We start from the raw sequence: 15,912 nt of genomic DNA on the forward strand, positions 1-15,912 counted from the left end.
AAGTGAAGTGGACCCAGGACAGCCAGTTAGGATGCTGGGTCAGACCTTGTTTTCAATGTTAATTTTAATTAATTTTGGTTCGTTTCAGGCACCTAAACTAATTAGTTGGCTTAAAGAATCAACACTACTTAAACATCATGGGTTTGGCTGATACATATGGTATCATATGTGTGTGTCATATAATAAGACATTGTAGGTTGCTTTGGCACTTGTTCACACAAAAGCATAATGAAAGGTAAATATGTAAAAATATAAATATGGTATGCTATGAACCAGCCTTCTGCATCATGTTTGATGTGTGCACACTGAATGATGATGATATCAGTTGAATTGATGTCTGGGATCTGTACTGTTCCAGCATTTGTGCTGATCAACACATCACTGAATGCCACCCTCCTATTGGTTAGTTACGAGACGTGGATCGTAGCAACTGTCACACTGACAGAAATTTGTCCCTGGTTATTATATTTGTTCACAACCTACTGAGGCAACAACAGTTTTTGAACTTCTCTCTGTCTGATATGGGACCACTGTTTTTAGCCAAGAACAGAGACATTCCCACGACTTTCATCATGGGAAAGTTGATTATTTTACATTGTGTGCAGTGCCGTAGTTCTTTCAGCAATACTATGCCAAACCAGAATGTGATATGCCAAACACAGTTTTGCTCTGCAGTGTGATATTCTTGGTGCTAAACTGACCTGCCTGGAGTCCAGACCCAAAAAAAAGACAAAGGAAGGTCCCAAACTGTTCAAGAGAAATGGAAAAGCATTTAAGTTTTAAAACAAAAGCACTTTGTCTCCTCAGTTCTAAAAGATGATCCAAACTGTTTGAGATGTGTTGGTGGCAGCAAATCTAAAATCAACTTTTCAAAAACAAATTTTCAACATTTGATATGTTGTGTTTTTTCACCCACTACTTTCAATTAAACAGGATTCAGAGATTTGCAGTTAATAGAGTCTTCAGGTTGGAATATTAATAATTACAAGACTAAAGGGTTATGAATTTTGGTGACGCAGCAAAATGTCCCAAATTCACATTTTTTTATCTAAGATAATTATTTCCATGAGGAGCAGATTATGGTGAAAATAAAAATGAGAGGGGCCTCAAATGTCATGATCACAGCAGTAGGACTGTGGGCTTTTTGGGAGTCAGGGGTCGCCAATGCAATCAGAGATAATTGTGGGGTGTTTATACTGTCATCACCTGAAAAACATAAACACGAACACACGCAGTCAGCCACCTACATGATACACACTCACATGAACACAGAAAAAGACACAAGAGTGTCCTCTTGATGTAGGCAGATCCATCACATTTTGGCTTTCAGGGTATTCAGGTGAAATTCTTCAGAGGGTTCTTACCCTGAAGACCCTTTCCTTTTTAAAAAAGGATGCACTGAATAGCTAATAGAAAGCCAAAGTGAGAGCTTTCTTCAGGTAACTCTCTGTATTGCATCACACATTTAAAATGCCTCCTCTCGCAGTCTTAACATTCCTCCTCCAGACTCGCAGGAATCTCTTCTCCATCAGCGAAGGATTCAGCCAACCTGGCTGGCTCCCATTAGCATTTGGAAACTGTTCAGATATTTGTGTCTGTGATTGATTGTGGGGGCCTGCATTCTCTGGAGAAGTCACGAGTTAAACTGCTGACACTTCCTCTACTCAAACTCATGCTCCAAGAGCTTTAAAACAAATGTTGGCCACAGTTTTTGGCCCCTGTCTCACCCAGAAAGGCTTCACTTCTCTGCCAAGACAATATAATAAATGAGTGTTTGAGTGCCATTAGGGCTGGAGATGTGAAATAACTGGTTGAAAGAGGATACTCTTTAGATGGAAACACAAAAATGCAGGCAGCTAATGGTGGGTTTGTATACTATCCATTCGCTGCATTCCCTTATGTGAAACGTAAATCCATCCATCAAAACAAAAACTGTGAAACAGGTCTCAATTATTACATTTAATTCAATAAAAAAATAGCTTTTTGTGTTATTTTTCCAGCTGGTGTTTGGCATCCAAGTACTGCAGAAGCACAAAGTTTGAAAAGGAAAAAACAGATTCACAGTTAACACGCAAGACTACCAACAAGATCTAAATACTTTTCCCACATTCGTTCATTTCTAAGCCTTTAATCTGACAGTGAGTGAAATAAATGGAGTGTCTTCAGCTCTCTGCCGGTAAATATCCACATAATAATAAACATGTAATGCGGAGGAACACACATAAAAACACAAATGCCTGCCAATTTAGCAGCAGGACTCCACATGCTCAAAAGAAAAATGATCTCAGAGAACTTCACAGCACAACATCACCTGGTATGTGTTTGCTGCTCGTTATTATCAAGTCATTTGATCATAAACTTAGAAATGAAACTCATTCAGACTAAATGTGGAGGAGACGGGCTGCACAGTGAACTATTTGCTGCCTTATTTTAAGAAGATGATGTTCCTTTTGAAATGTGCTGTTTGCAACATTTGAATTGCTCATCAAAGATGAATTGGTCATCGTTTGAAGTAACTGGACTTTGAGATTTTAGGCGTATTAAACGTCATTTTTATCCAGAGCAGTAAAGTTGTTTCATGAGAGGATGAAAGTTCCTTGTGTCTTTTTGTATCTTGCCTTATTATTGGTTTCAGGAAGTAAAATTAGCACCTAAAATCATAATGTTTAAGATATCTATAGCTCGGATTATGTCTTCTGATCCAGTTTCTGCCTATGTATCTTGTGAAGATTTCCATTTGGTGCATTAAGTCTTTAATCTTCATGTTTTTCTCCTCAGATGGTAAAGGAGTAGTACTTCTTGGTTAAGTGTCCCCCAGACCAATTTAGATGGATTTATTCGGAAAGTCACTCAATTGCGCGCTGTGCAAAATAAATGCCAGTATGCTGTTGTTGATGATCAATGACATAATGTTTTAGTTTTATCATATGTTCTCACTTTCTTGAAATACTAGATAATATAAATAAACTGATAGGGTTCAATAATCTTCACATCTCATTCCATTGTCTCTACTGTTGCTATCTGAGACAAGTTTGAAAATTCAAAGACAAGTATCAAAGTAAATAGCTTCGAGTCCTCTCTTGGGAAATTTATTAGATTAATAGTTACCTCAGCTGGGTTGCAGACCTTTAATTTGATCGAATGTGGACTGGAAAGTATTGAAAGCACATTCTCATTGACAAGATGTTGGTTGAAACACATGAGGTTTGACCTTTGGGGCCTCTGATGGGTGAGTGGTTTGCACGCACAGTAAAGCACATCTGTATGCACATGCACACACTGTCATGGGCCAGGTTACCATGTCAGTTCCATGATCCAACAAAAGCAAACAGTGTTGTTAAATACAGGTTTGTAAAAAGTGTGTGTGCAGCTCTGGCATCCAGGAGGTCAATATGGCTGACATGTGGTGTTGGAATGGCTTAATAATTTCTTCTTAAAAGTGTGAAGAGCAGGATAGAGGATTACCTGTGGTATTTTTGTGTGTGTTTTCATAATGACAAACACAGAGATGGTTCACTGCACTTCTCTGTCCAATTAGGGCCACAATCTGTAGGTGTGTGTGTGTGGTCCTCCTCTTACATGTTCCACCACCAGCAGATGTTTGGGTGACCACCGCGACGGTGGTGTTGGGTATTTCCAACATGTGAGTGTGCCTGTGTGTGTTCGTGTGACCACTACAGGGGTGGAAGAGGTTGTTGTGACTGGAAGCTTAGCAGATAAAACAACGTGGCTGAGGCTACCAGAGCCCTCACACTGACTTACCCACAAACATACACAGATTACATTTGTTTCATGACCCTGACGCTTAAACAAAGTCGACACACTAAAATGTGGTGAAATGATGCAGTTTTAGAGGTTTTCTTGTATAAACAGACTTATGTCCCTTCAATATTATTAATACAATTGTACACATACACGTGTACACAAGCAATGTGCAGACTACTGGGCACCATGGGCATCTTTATAATTTTACACGAGTGAACAGGAAATATCCTCTCTGTCTATTATTTGATGTGGGTGAAGGATGGACTGTGGCACGGAAAGGATGACAACATATTTCCTACACGTACACACACTGACACAGACGTGCACACCACTAATTAATTATTATACTTGTAAAAGTGACAATAACAACTTGTGAATGTCACAGACATTTTATATCCACAGCTCTTATTCATAAACTGTTTGAAATAGGGATGTGATATCCAGAAGAACACAGACAACTTAAATAAAACAGAGACAGCGGAAGAGGACTTTATTTCCCCTTAAATCTTCTGGGTTTGAGGTGCCTGAGCTGACGCCCTGGACCACAGAATGAGACCTTTCTTCCCTGTGCACTGCTCAAACAGGTGAAAGTTGTAACTATTCCACTGTCTCTGGCAACACGAATGAAGGTTTTTCCACTGGAGAGCAGCCATGTTTCAGGACCAGACAGTGAACTCAGTGAAGGCTGTTTGTAGCGACAGGTTTTCGAGCTTGTCTGAACTTTTTTTTTTTCTCTATCCCAAATTTATGTTATTGAACTCTTTTACAGTTTACTTTTTATCAGTCAACAGTGCAGTTGAGGTCATCGCTGCATAGAGTTTAAAATGCGTAGTAGAGTAAGGAAGCGCATTACACATAAGGTGGGGGTGGGGGGCGGCTGTTGCTGGGAGACAGGTGTGACCACACCCATATTCAAAGTCCTCCATCATTTTGATCTCAGGTTTTGTCTCCGTATCAATCATATTTACAACGCTCTTTTCACTTACATAGAAACACTTTGCAAAGCACTCAAAACTATATTGGTGGTCCTTTCTGTCACAGTGTGTGGCTCATTTCGCCATGACAACGCAGACTCACAAGGCTTATGCAACCAATTATAATTCTGACATTAATAACCAGAGCAAATGCATGTGGCCTGTGTAAGCAATAAAAAAGTTGGTTATAATTTCATTAAGCTAAATCACAGTCACCGATTTATATGCATCTTTCTTATCAACTTGTTTTGTTTATAAAGCATATTAGTCAGGATCTTATCGATAAAGGTCGATATGAATAGAAATACAACTTATAGATGGAGAAAAGCCAAACATTTGTGTTGAATAAACAAACTAAATGATTTGACTGAATAGTCATAATAGTGGTAAACAGAGATGCAGCATTGGTGATAACAGAAAAACAATGTGTGTATTTATGTATCAGTATACCAACAAGGTTTAAAATATTAAGCCTGATGTGTTTTTTTCCCCCAGCATGCAATGGAGCAGGTTAGAAGTTTCACTACGAAAGAGGCGACATGACAATGATCATTTATTTCAAATGAGTTAAAGTTAATTTCAACAAATTCAGAGTATTTCTTCTGTCTGACAAAATCCGTCACTGAAAGTTGAATTAGTAAAAAATGCCCCAAACTTGTGTATTTTTACTTATTGTCTGCTCCAGTGCAAAGAGAGAAAAAATGTTTCTCAACATGTAGAATAAAATTCTTCTCTGACAGCAAAAAAATTCTGAAAATGAGTAAGGGGCTGGCTGACTCGAGTGTCTAGTAAAAGCTGAGCAGTCCACATATAGAGTGCATAAAGAAGACAGGAGTTATGGGAAATGTGGGTGTTTGGCAGGACATCTCGTCATTTCTCTCAAATCAAATGTTAGAGACAGAGCTGGACCTGCTGCCTCCAGGGAAAGTCTGTCCTAATTCGCTGCTGCCACACCACTGAGGTTCTCACAGTGTCACTGCCAACACTAATTGAGGCTGATTGAGACGGCCTCTTCGCCCACTGCTAATTGCCAAAAGCTCCCCTTGCCAGTATTTTATTTCTCCATCAGTGTCACAAAGAAGATTTGTAACAATATGAATCACGCTGACTGTAAATGTTAAAGCTGTTGCTTTCACCCTGGTATTCTACAAGGAGATGTCTCCAACCGTCAGGGCTCAGCGTGTTTACTGTGGGAATTAGAGACTTTACATATCTATACAGGTGTTTGTGTTATTCTGATAACCTCCAGTTTGGAAGAATCATGAGATTGTGTGAATGAAAAAATGTGTTAATTATATCAATCAGGACTAGTAACTTAAAACACCCGTGTGCCATGTAGGCGTTTTAAAACTTTTAGCCCCCTTATATGGACCTGGTATCACAGTAGAACCTGCCAACAGCTTTTCTTTCCCTTGTCATCTTTTTACACTTAAAAAACAAACATTACTTAAGCTTTGTGTATATGAAGGCTAAATAAAAAAGGATGTTCAGCTGTAATGTTAACATACTATTCTTGCCTGCTGAACATATGGAGCTGTTTCTATGATGTGAATTATTTTCCATATGCTGTAAATGAGCAGCAGACAGACCTTCAGTCACAAACAAGCTACAAAAGAAACGTCAGACACCAGATTGCCTTAAATAACCACAACAACCGAGCAACGCATTCTTACTTTATGACACGTTTTACAATTACATCAGAACAAAGGCCTTTTGTACGACCACACAAATTAATTTCTCACAGAAAGGAAACAAATGCATTTCAGAGCATATAACGTGAGCACTGCCTAGGCTTTGGGTAAATTTGAGAAAAATGTAAGTGGCAGGCTCAGTCTTTCCTCTGTGAAGTTTAAAGCAAGACTCTCTGCACCACCTAGTGTTTAAGGTAAGGTAAACCTTATTATTCCTGAGGGCCATTTCTTGGATGCGATATGTAAACAGTTTACGAAGCAAACTAGGTAAACTGCCTAAGGGTGTTGAGCAAGAAACTGAAGCTGAGACAAAAGAGCTGCTTTAGAAAGGATAAGTTAGACTGAAACCTAAACTGTAACACCTGAGCTTAGCACCATTTGTTGTTGTTATTGTTTTTTTTTTTTCCATTATCACATCATGTTTATGTGCTTTTGATGATATTATAATACATGTGTCGAGTCCATGAAAATTATACCAGTTTCTTCTTTGTCACCTGCAGAGCTTCACACACTATAATTACATCTTTACTGGAAGCAATCGCAGCATAATCCTTCTTCCAGTAAGTGTTGGCGCTGCAGCAGTCTGAGCTGAGTCACCCACCAGATGGAGACTTAGAGAGGACAGAGCTGTAATGAGCGGAAACCTGCACCAAGTCAGGGAAATTTGGGTGGTTTACTCTTCATGTGTTTGTGTATAGAATAGGTTTTTTTTGGGGCATTTATAGTTTATTTTTACTACAGTTACACAATATTTTTGATTTCCCATCTCGCTTTTTCAGTTTTATTTCAAATAACTCTGTTTCTTTGCACTTCATTCAGCTTCATACACCCTTCCTGTTTTTTTTCATTGGTTTTGCTTCTTGTCCTTTTGCCTCTCACCTATTTTTAATTGGATGATTACTACATACCTGCAGCCTATCAAACTTTGTAGACATGTCTCCTTATGTTTGTTTGCATCTGAACCATCCTTACATGTTCCTTGTTTCTGATGATTTTTTCATACCCTTGGACCATATTTTTTGCTTGGTTATTTGGACTGTTTGGATTTAGGTTGTTGCTTTTTGTATTGCGCCTCCAACTGGCTACTTCACTGACTTTGTTTCTTTGTTCCATTTGGTCTAGTGTAAAACTGTCTGTTGAACCATCACACCATGCTGTAAAAGAACCTCATGACCACAAGCGGAGAATAAACAGTACTTTAAATAAGGCTTAATTGAAGGTGACCCTTGCCACTTGCCTCAATCTTTATCGATTATAAATTACAGCAAGTTTAAATAGTGTAGGATGATTTTTAGAGGATTAAGTGAGACAGCCTTTTAGGTTGCCAGCTTTAACAACATCTCTTTAGCTGGTTTTTAATCCTCTGCCTTTACTTTAATTCACAAAGGCCCTCAGACTGAACACGTAACTACTGTGAGCTGCAGGGCATCTGCACAGTAACCCATTTAACAATTAACATTTACACTGCTGACTGTAAATTATTGTTTAATTAATGTTCTAATTAAGATTTCTCATTTTAATTACAAATGGAGATTCTTGTGTCCTTTTATAAATAATATGTAACATTTATATCTGATGACTAAGCTACAAATTTTATTATTTATAGATTCAAACTTTTTCCTGAGGTTGACAACCTAAACGTTACTTTAACTGCAGCTGTGTGAATCTTATCCCAAAACAATATTTCTTGATAGAGTTTTAAAAGCAAGTGCAAGGGTTGAATCCCACTCTCCATTAGAGAGATGTTTATTCTTGTTGGTTGCTCCGTAATAGATGTTCAGCCTGCGAAAACAAAGTGCAACGTAGAAAAGTTTAGTTTGTAGGAGTTCCCTGTATTATGCGAATGGTGTTGCTGTGTAAATACCAAAAAGTCAACGGGGTCCTCGGGTTTGATCTTGCAGCACTCTAACATAGCCTCAGTGAGCGAAGGCATCACATATTTCATCAGGTAGTTTCTCAGAGGAAGAGCTTGAGCTTCCAGCTGCTCACACTCCTGTTGCTTCACCTCTGACAGATTTTTCTGCTAATAACCATAATTCAACTTATCATTAAAAACAGAACGTGCACATTTTCTTTTCTTAATGTTCTTAATGCTTGTAGGATTCTTCTCTGAACTTACCCACTCCTCAAACTGAGCTGCAATCTCAGCCAGTGCAGCTTCTTTCCTTCGTCTCTTTTCAGCAGCCTCTACAGTCAGTGTCTTTCTCCTCTCAACTTCTCTCTTTCGGTCCTCCTTTTCCTGCTCCTCTGGACTCAGGCCATAGTTCTTGGGGACCCCAACAATCTCTGTGATCCTCTTCATAACACCTGCGTACTCTGGATCGTCCATGCTGACCTCTGGATAATAACAATGTTCTCTTAATGCAGAGAGACAGTCACTGATCATTCCATGACTGAATTTTGTGTCTAATGTGTGTTAAACTGTCTATATAGTAAATTTGCTTTTTTTTCTATACATACAACATCTGCTATATGTCTGTCTCCTATTTATTTTATCTTTTTTTAACATCACTAAAAATATGTTGTGACAGTAGTTTCTCCTTATTCAAATCAACAGATGAAGGACAGAGTGTTGTATGTGCTCCCCTAGATGCAAACTAGTGATGTAGGCTTTGCAGAATGTACCAATACGTTCCGGGTGAATCTCGCGATGATCAAAATAGTCCAACAATGTTTCTTCAGCGGCACTCAGTTGTCTGTATCTGTTCAGGCGAGGCACAAATTCCTCCTGGGTGTAGCGCATTTTCTCAGCCACACTCTCTGGAAGTGCTTGTACTCTCTTTGTCAGGAAATCATCAGACGCATCGAGGGCAAAAACATGATCTGCAATCCATATAAAAAACACAAGAGTTTGAGCACAAACTGGTAGTTTAGCAAATGAGTCGATGTCAGTGGTACAAACCTGGAGTGGTGAGTTTGTTGTACTGTGGTGTTATGGACATCAAATCTGAAGCCTGGTTCTCTGTATCCTCAACTGAGAAACAGAAGTACTTAATAGTCTACACCATAAAGTCTTGATTGCACATTGACAACAAATAGATAAATGGCTGAAACTCACCAGAGAAATTCATCTTTGCTTGTGTGTAAGTCTTAGGGAAGCCATCAAGAACAAAACCTTGGTTCCTACAAGGCTTTGAGTTCAGTTTTTCTTGCAAAATGTCAAAAACTTGGTGTTCATCCAGTCGGCCTGAAGAAACAAAGTGACAAACCGAGGGGCTGTGTTCAACAAAACACAAAAGAAACCCAAGCGTGGATATATCGAATTCAACTGTTTCAGTAAAATGCCTCTCAAATGAGCTCCCAAGACTTTATTAGTGTGATTCAGTGTTAGGATTAAGCCAACATTAGACCTATGCAGCTGTGTATCTTTGCACACCATCATTTTCACCAGTCAGAATGTGGCAATCAAACAGTTTTGGGCAACATTTTCCCAAATAGTTTTGTAGTTCTCAGCCTGACACGCTGGTGACTTTTATTTCATGCTGTGGTATTTCTGACCAACCTTGATTCATTTCCAAACTTTTGTTAATGCTTTCAAGTTGTTTCTGCACAGCAGCTGCAGTCTCTGCACTGACATATTCAGGGTCATCTCCACTGATCCTCTCCTTCTGCAGCACACGGGAACAAATCATGACAAATGAACAGTAAATGTGCGCTTTCATATGTCATGCAGTGTAACAAAAAGTCTAAGTTGATAAGCCACCCATGACTCATTACATATTGTTTTCACTGAAAACTATCCACAAGGGGGCAGTATGAGTCCTCTATACCACATGAACGAAGGGAGGAAAATCAAATTAGTTCAAAAATGCAATTCTGCCTCCACTGACCAGTTGATTAATCCTCTCCTCGATGATCCCTTTGATGCTGATGTGGTGTATCTGGTAATACTTGCAGAGCTTTTCAGCAATGGTTGTTTTCCCCACAGCTGGAGGACCAACTATGCAGATTCTTACTGGCTGAAGAATAAGGCAAGGCAAGGCAAGGCAAGGCATCTTTATTTATATAGCGCATTTCATACCACAGGCAACTCAATGTGCTTTACATAAAGACAAGGCATTTAAAAGAACAGCATAAAGCAGCAATTTAAAGAGAAAACAAATAGGATAAAAATTAAAAACACAGTTAAAAGCAATCAAAGAAGAGGGGAAAAAGAAAGATATAAACTCAACCATACGCACACCCAAAGAGAAATGTTTTTAACCTGGATTTAAAAGTGCTTACAGTTGTGGCTGATTTCAGTTCTGCTGGTAGTTTGTTCCAGTTGTGTGCAGCATAACAGCTAAAAGCTGCTTCACCGTGTCTAGTTTGAACTCTGGGCTCCACTATCTGACCTGAGTCAGCAGATCTCAGACCTCTACTGGGTTTATACTCTGCTAGCATGTCATTCATGTATTCTGGACCTAAACCATTCTGTGATTTGTAGACGAGTAGCATAAGGAAAAAAACTTTGCCCAGTTCTTTTCTGCTCCATGAACGCAAGCCTGAAACTAGTGTGCATGGCAACATTTACTTCACACGGCTCAGGAAACCACAAACTGGCCCATCAGTTGGTTATAACAATCATTTTTGCAGCTATCCCACATTTGTAGGACTCTTAACACTCACAAGCAGCTGCCTGGTCTCTTTGTATTGCTGTGCAACGCTCTCCATGTTTTCAACCATCCCGGCTTTAGATGTCCAGTTGAGGTTGAAAGAGTCCTTTACATTAAGGGCATCCAGACAGAGGTTGATACTAAGACAGTCCAGTTCCTCTGGCTGAAATGAGACACAAACGTAACAATACAATGCTTTATTTTAAATGTTACGGTGTGAAATATAATACACTGTACCACAGAGGTGCAGGATTATGCAGTCATTCCGTGTAAACACTAACAAACTGCAGCTGACTCCTTTGGAGCAAAGCACTCAGACAATATTTCACATTTTCTTTTCTATGTATGCAGTGGTAAATATTATGTTTGTCACCATGGCAAAGCCTCACTTTAAGACAGAAGTTAGAGATGAACTCCAGCCTTGCAAAAGTTTCTCTTTTGCAAATGACAATAATAGTGCTACTGAGGTTTTATTGGAGCAAACATACTGAAAGAGTAAATGGAGACAAGGTTTATATCAAATCATTTAATAACAAGAGAGGTTTTGTTTTGGTTTGACACCAGTGACTTATAAATGGAAAAATATCTGGATCTGAATACTGAATCATAACCTGAAAAGAATCAAATGCAGTTTAAAAGTTTTGATAAAAGTAGAAAGATCAAATACTGTACCCTAAAAGCTTTCATGGTGATGGCCTCCTCCACCGTTAACGTGTGAACTTTTTCTGGCCCCAGCACATCACTTATCATCTAAAGAAGTAGATGCTTTTGTGTTATTTACTACATGTTTCTACATGCTGTTGAAAGGTCATATAAGGTCACAAATGGCAATAGAGAGAAGACACTTTCTTTTTCTTTAAACTGAGCAATATTGAATAGTTGCTTAGGACTTTAGTACTACCTTTACAATCTCCTCTAAAGTGTTCCTGGAATCATCAACGGCGAGAATGTACTTTGACTTTGGCCTCAATTCAATGATGTTTTGGATCACTCTGTGAACAAACATACTCAGTTCAATTCTGAACTGATTAACTCAGATTATGTATATGGAATAATAGTTACTTGAAATTACCCTCCAAGGTCATTCACGTGAATCATGGGAATGTAATTTGTGCCCTGTCCAAATATGGGAACCTTTGGGAATTGCATCAACCAAGAAACCTGTAAATATGAAAGAAAAATACAGAACAAACACAAATTATGCATGCAGCAAAGATAAAGGCATCTAGTCTAATGTGCTTGTACCTGTACCAGGTACCTTGTACCTTGAAGAAGTAGTGAAAGAGGTTCTCCCCTATTCCGTACTGAAGGCCAGCAGCTACAACGTAACCTGTGAGCTTAGTCTTTCTCTGTAAAATTGAAAATTAACTTGAAAACTGTCATTTTCAACAATATGACATCATCTGAATACAAAAATGCATCTTAATGTAGAATCGTCACTGCATTTAAATGGTAAAATAGCAGCTATTGTGTTGGAATATAATGTATTTTGGAGGACTATTAACACCCACCTTTCCGGCCAATCTGAGCACAAGTTTTTCCAGATCGTTGTGGTCTCTGAAACTGAGGTGAGGCCTCCGTTTTCTGAAGTCTTCCTCTGATATCGGAGCGTCTTTGTCATCCTGAGCAGAGAAAATTGTGTACATGTTAGTTGAGTTTTTAAAACCTGACAAGTTGAGGTTTGCCTTTATCTTTCTTAAGCCTCACAGGATCTTGAGGTTTGGTCATGGCCCACGTCATCACCGTGGAGACGAGGATGAACATTTTCCGAGATTTGAAGTTCTCCATCTCATCGTGAAGGGCTGTACGTGAAAGATAGAAAAATACAAGGGGACAACAAAAGGCAACAGAATTTATCCTTCATGTGGTTATCAGTACACCAGTCTGTCATATCATTTGCATATCTCATGATCTTACCTGTGATGGCCCATGTTGCTTCTTCAACCTGCTGTTGTGTAGAACTTTCTGAGACGTTGTACACCACCACATCACACTCAAGTAGGTGCTGAAAAAGCTCATCTCTGGCTGGTGACTACCAAAGGAAATTGTACACCCAATTAGGCACTCAGTTTATTTTACATTTATTAGTTAAAACGGTTAATGTCCCACTTTTCTTACCAAAGAATAATTTGTTTCAAATGAACGAGTTACATTCAAATTCACTTAAAGCATTAGAAGTGAATATACTGACTAATCTAAATCATCTCATTTACACTAACATAATTTGTATAGCCAATTGAAACTACAGTGATGAATCGATGCATTTATATGCTTAAATTCCACCTGCATTTCCAGCAAGATTTAATATTGACCACTGGTCTTTGGACAAATAAGATGTACAGCAAGTAGCCTAATAGGCCTACTTGCTTTTTTAACGCGTGACTCACTGTATACTGTTCAAGTAGAAAGGCCGCCTTTTCATCTTTGGAGGATGAGGACACGCTTCCCACGATGTGGAAAGCAGGTTCACCTCGAGGTGAGGCTAACGTCTCCTCTTCTTCTCCGTCCTCAGACGTCTCTCCAGCTTCACATGTTGATAAAAACTGTTCAGGTAGGTTAGAAAATGTAATGCGGAATAAGCACTTTTATGTAACATTAAATACTGACGTTTCATTCTTTACCTTGGCGATGTGTTTGGAGGAATATGTATCGACGTCGCTGACAAAAATTCGTTTGAGATGACTTGATTGCTTTTTGTCCGCCATTTAGAAAAATGACTGGTTCAAATCACTGGAATGACTGAATATACCACAACACCGAGTATTTTTGCTGAATCAACAGTTATGAGACAAATACAACTTCTTCCTCGTCGTCTGCGCTGTTGCTATGGACTCCATACGGTTGCTATGGCCAATAAAACGTGGAAGAAAAACGTAATGCGTCATTTTACGTGAAAGAATAGTCGTAGCCTAACGCCATCAAGAAGGCCTCCAACATGTTTTATTTATTCAAATGTTTAATTTTGAATGCATTTAGGCGTAATCTGAAGTGGTGGTACACTATACACCGTTTTTAATTGGACCATGGATGATGCAGCATGAACATGAATTGTTATTGTTCCACTTTTAATTGTTTTACAGTAAAAATATATATCATTGAACACGTTTATTATCCATTCATATAAATTGCATCCATTATAGGAATATTGTGCAAAGTGCAGTTCTGATTTGATGTTGATTTTTTTTTTTTTTGTGCTTTGTATGTAGTAAAACATAAGAATTTTGTTTCATAAAGTGATATGCTGGACCAGTCACATCAGTGATTTGACCTCTATACGATACTTCAACTGATCTATTGTCTTAAAATGTGCTACATAGTTTGCCTTATATTTTGTACTTATTTGTATGTGGTGTTAAATTAACACTCCTACGACTACAACAGTGTTTCCTGCAGGGACTGCCCATTTAATCTCCTCCCACAGCTCGGCATACCACTCTTCCCCCCTTATTTGCACAAACCAGCCACACCTGTGGGCCAACAGACCCCCCCCCCTCATGGTGCAGGACAATTGAGTGCTAACATGGAAACTTTGAAAGCACCCCACATATTTATAGAGCTGACTTTATCTGAGAAACTGCTGGCAGTCCTCGGTGGTGTCTGCTCTACACAGGTCTCAGCACTCAGTTAAACCACTCCTCCATATATTCAAAGCGCAGTGATACTGACGTGGGTAGGGGATGATTGGTTGCTTCTAGCCATGTATAGTAATAATAACCTCTTATCTAAATTAACAAGTTTTTAATAAATATTCATGCATATCAGTATTGAATAGATATAGTAAATGATTATTACAGTTATATCATTTAATTTAAAAAGGGAAACATTAAAACTGTTTCCTGGAGACATAGATAATGTATACTAACTGTGTATGTTTGATAGTTACATATTTACACTGTACAAAAGGACGTCACCGAGGGCTGCAACTTCCATGGATAAAATGTTTTAAAGGCCAATTTCTATGGCCAGTTCTGTCTTTGATTTTGTCCAACAATGCAATGTCCATAGTTATTCAATTTAAAATCACCTAAAGTCGATAAAACAGTAATGCCAGCAGTTTTTTCCATTCATTTCCACTCTGAAAATGGATCTAATCTATGATAGGCCATATCAGATTAATTTCTTAGAAACTGATTTTTATGGTGTTTCTTGTTGTTACAAATGTTGTGTATTTTTTTAGGTGTTATTGTACAATGATATACAATCACAAAATGACTACTGATGTGATATCTCTGATTAACATCTCAGCCAGCACACAGTTTGTCAAATGCTTTCAGCTGCTTGCAGCAGGCATGTAGCACATTAAAATAACATCTGTTGGTGCCACGAGCAGCAGTGAAGAACTGTGAAAAGACACAGATCACTGTCCTGGGCTTTTCCCAAAGTTTACTGCCCAATCAGCCACTTCAGTGACAAGGTTTAAATATCAGTAATAATCTGCTATCGTGGAAGTGGGCAGAATATGACAATCAAGAAACTAGTTATTATGCACTCAAACAAAATACATGAAAATATGGAAATAGTCAATTAAAGTGCAGTATTCTGCCTGAATGTTATTTGTTTGACTGTTTCATATGTTATCCTAAAATTGATAACAAATGCTAAAGAATTGCATGATTTGCAGTCTCTCTATTTAAAATGCAAAACATTTAACAAACTACTCTGTGTGGCAAATGTACTATAACTGGTCAAATGCTAAACAGACCTCTGTCTATGTTAAACAGACTGTTATAAAGCAGTTGATGCTAACAGCTGCTTAAGTGTGTACATGTGTGTTGGAAGTGTGTGTGTGTGTGGGGGGGGGGGGGGGTTAAGTGCAGAGGAGGCAGCTGTCAAGACAGACAAACCTTGTGCTTCCTACATTGCCTTATAAGGATGAATGTCCCTCAA

General features: G+C 38.6%; 1 protein-coding gene across 1 annotated transcript; it reads right to left on the bottom strand.

Moving 5' to 3' along the window:
• Window positions 1-6,453: 6,453 nt before the first annotated feature.
• On the bottom strand, window positions 6,454-13,730 carry LOC142375038 (adenylate kinase 7-like). Its single transcript, XM_075458956.1, has 18 exons — window positions 13,647-13,730; window positions 13,413-13,568; window positions 12,943-13,057; window positions 12,733-12,827; window positions 12,537-12,647; window positions 12,291-12,374; window positions 12,098-12,186; window positions 11,927-12,017; window positions 11,698-11,775; window positions 11,039-11,188; window positions 10,261-10,389; window positions 9,933-10,038; window positions 9,489-9,617; window positions 9,333-9,404; window positions 9,056-9,253; window positions 8,550-8,767; window positions 8,295-8,453; window positions 6,454-8,212 (listed from the first exon to the last, which is right to left on the bottom strand). Exons 1-18 carry the CDS (start codon window positions 13,728-13,730, stop codon window positions 8,177-8,179), a joined length of 2,100 nt encoding a protein of 699 aa, XP_075315071.1. The 3' UTR covers window positions 6,454-8,176.
• Between the last annotated feature and the right edge of the window lie 2,182 nt (window positions 13,731-15,912).

Source organism: Odontesthes bonariensis, chromosome 24 (assembly GCF_027942865.1).
Source record: "Odontesthes bonariensis isolate fOdoBon6 chromosome 24, fOdoBon6.hap1, whole genome shotgun sequence".
Lineage (NCBI taxonomy): Eukaryota > Metazoa > Chordata > Actinopteri > Atheriniformes > Atherinopsidae > Odontesthes > Odontesthes bonariensis.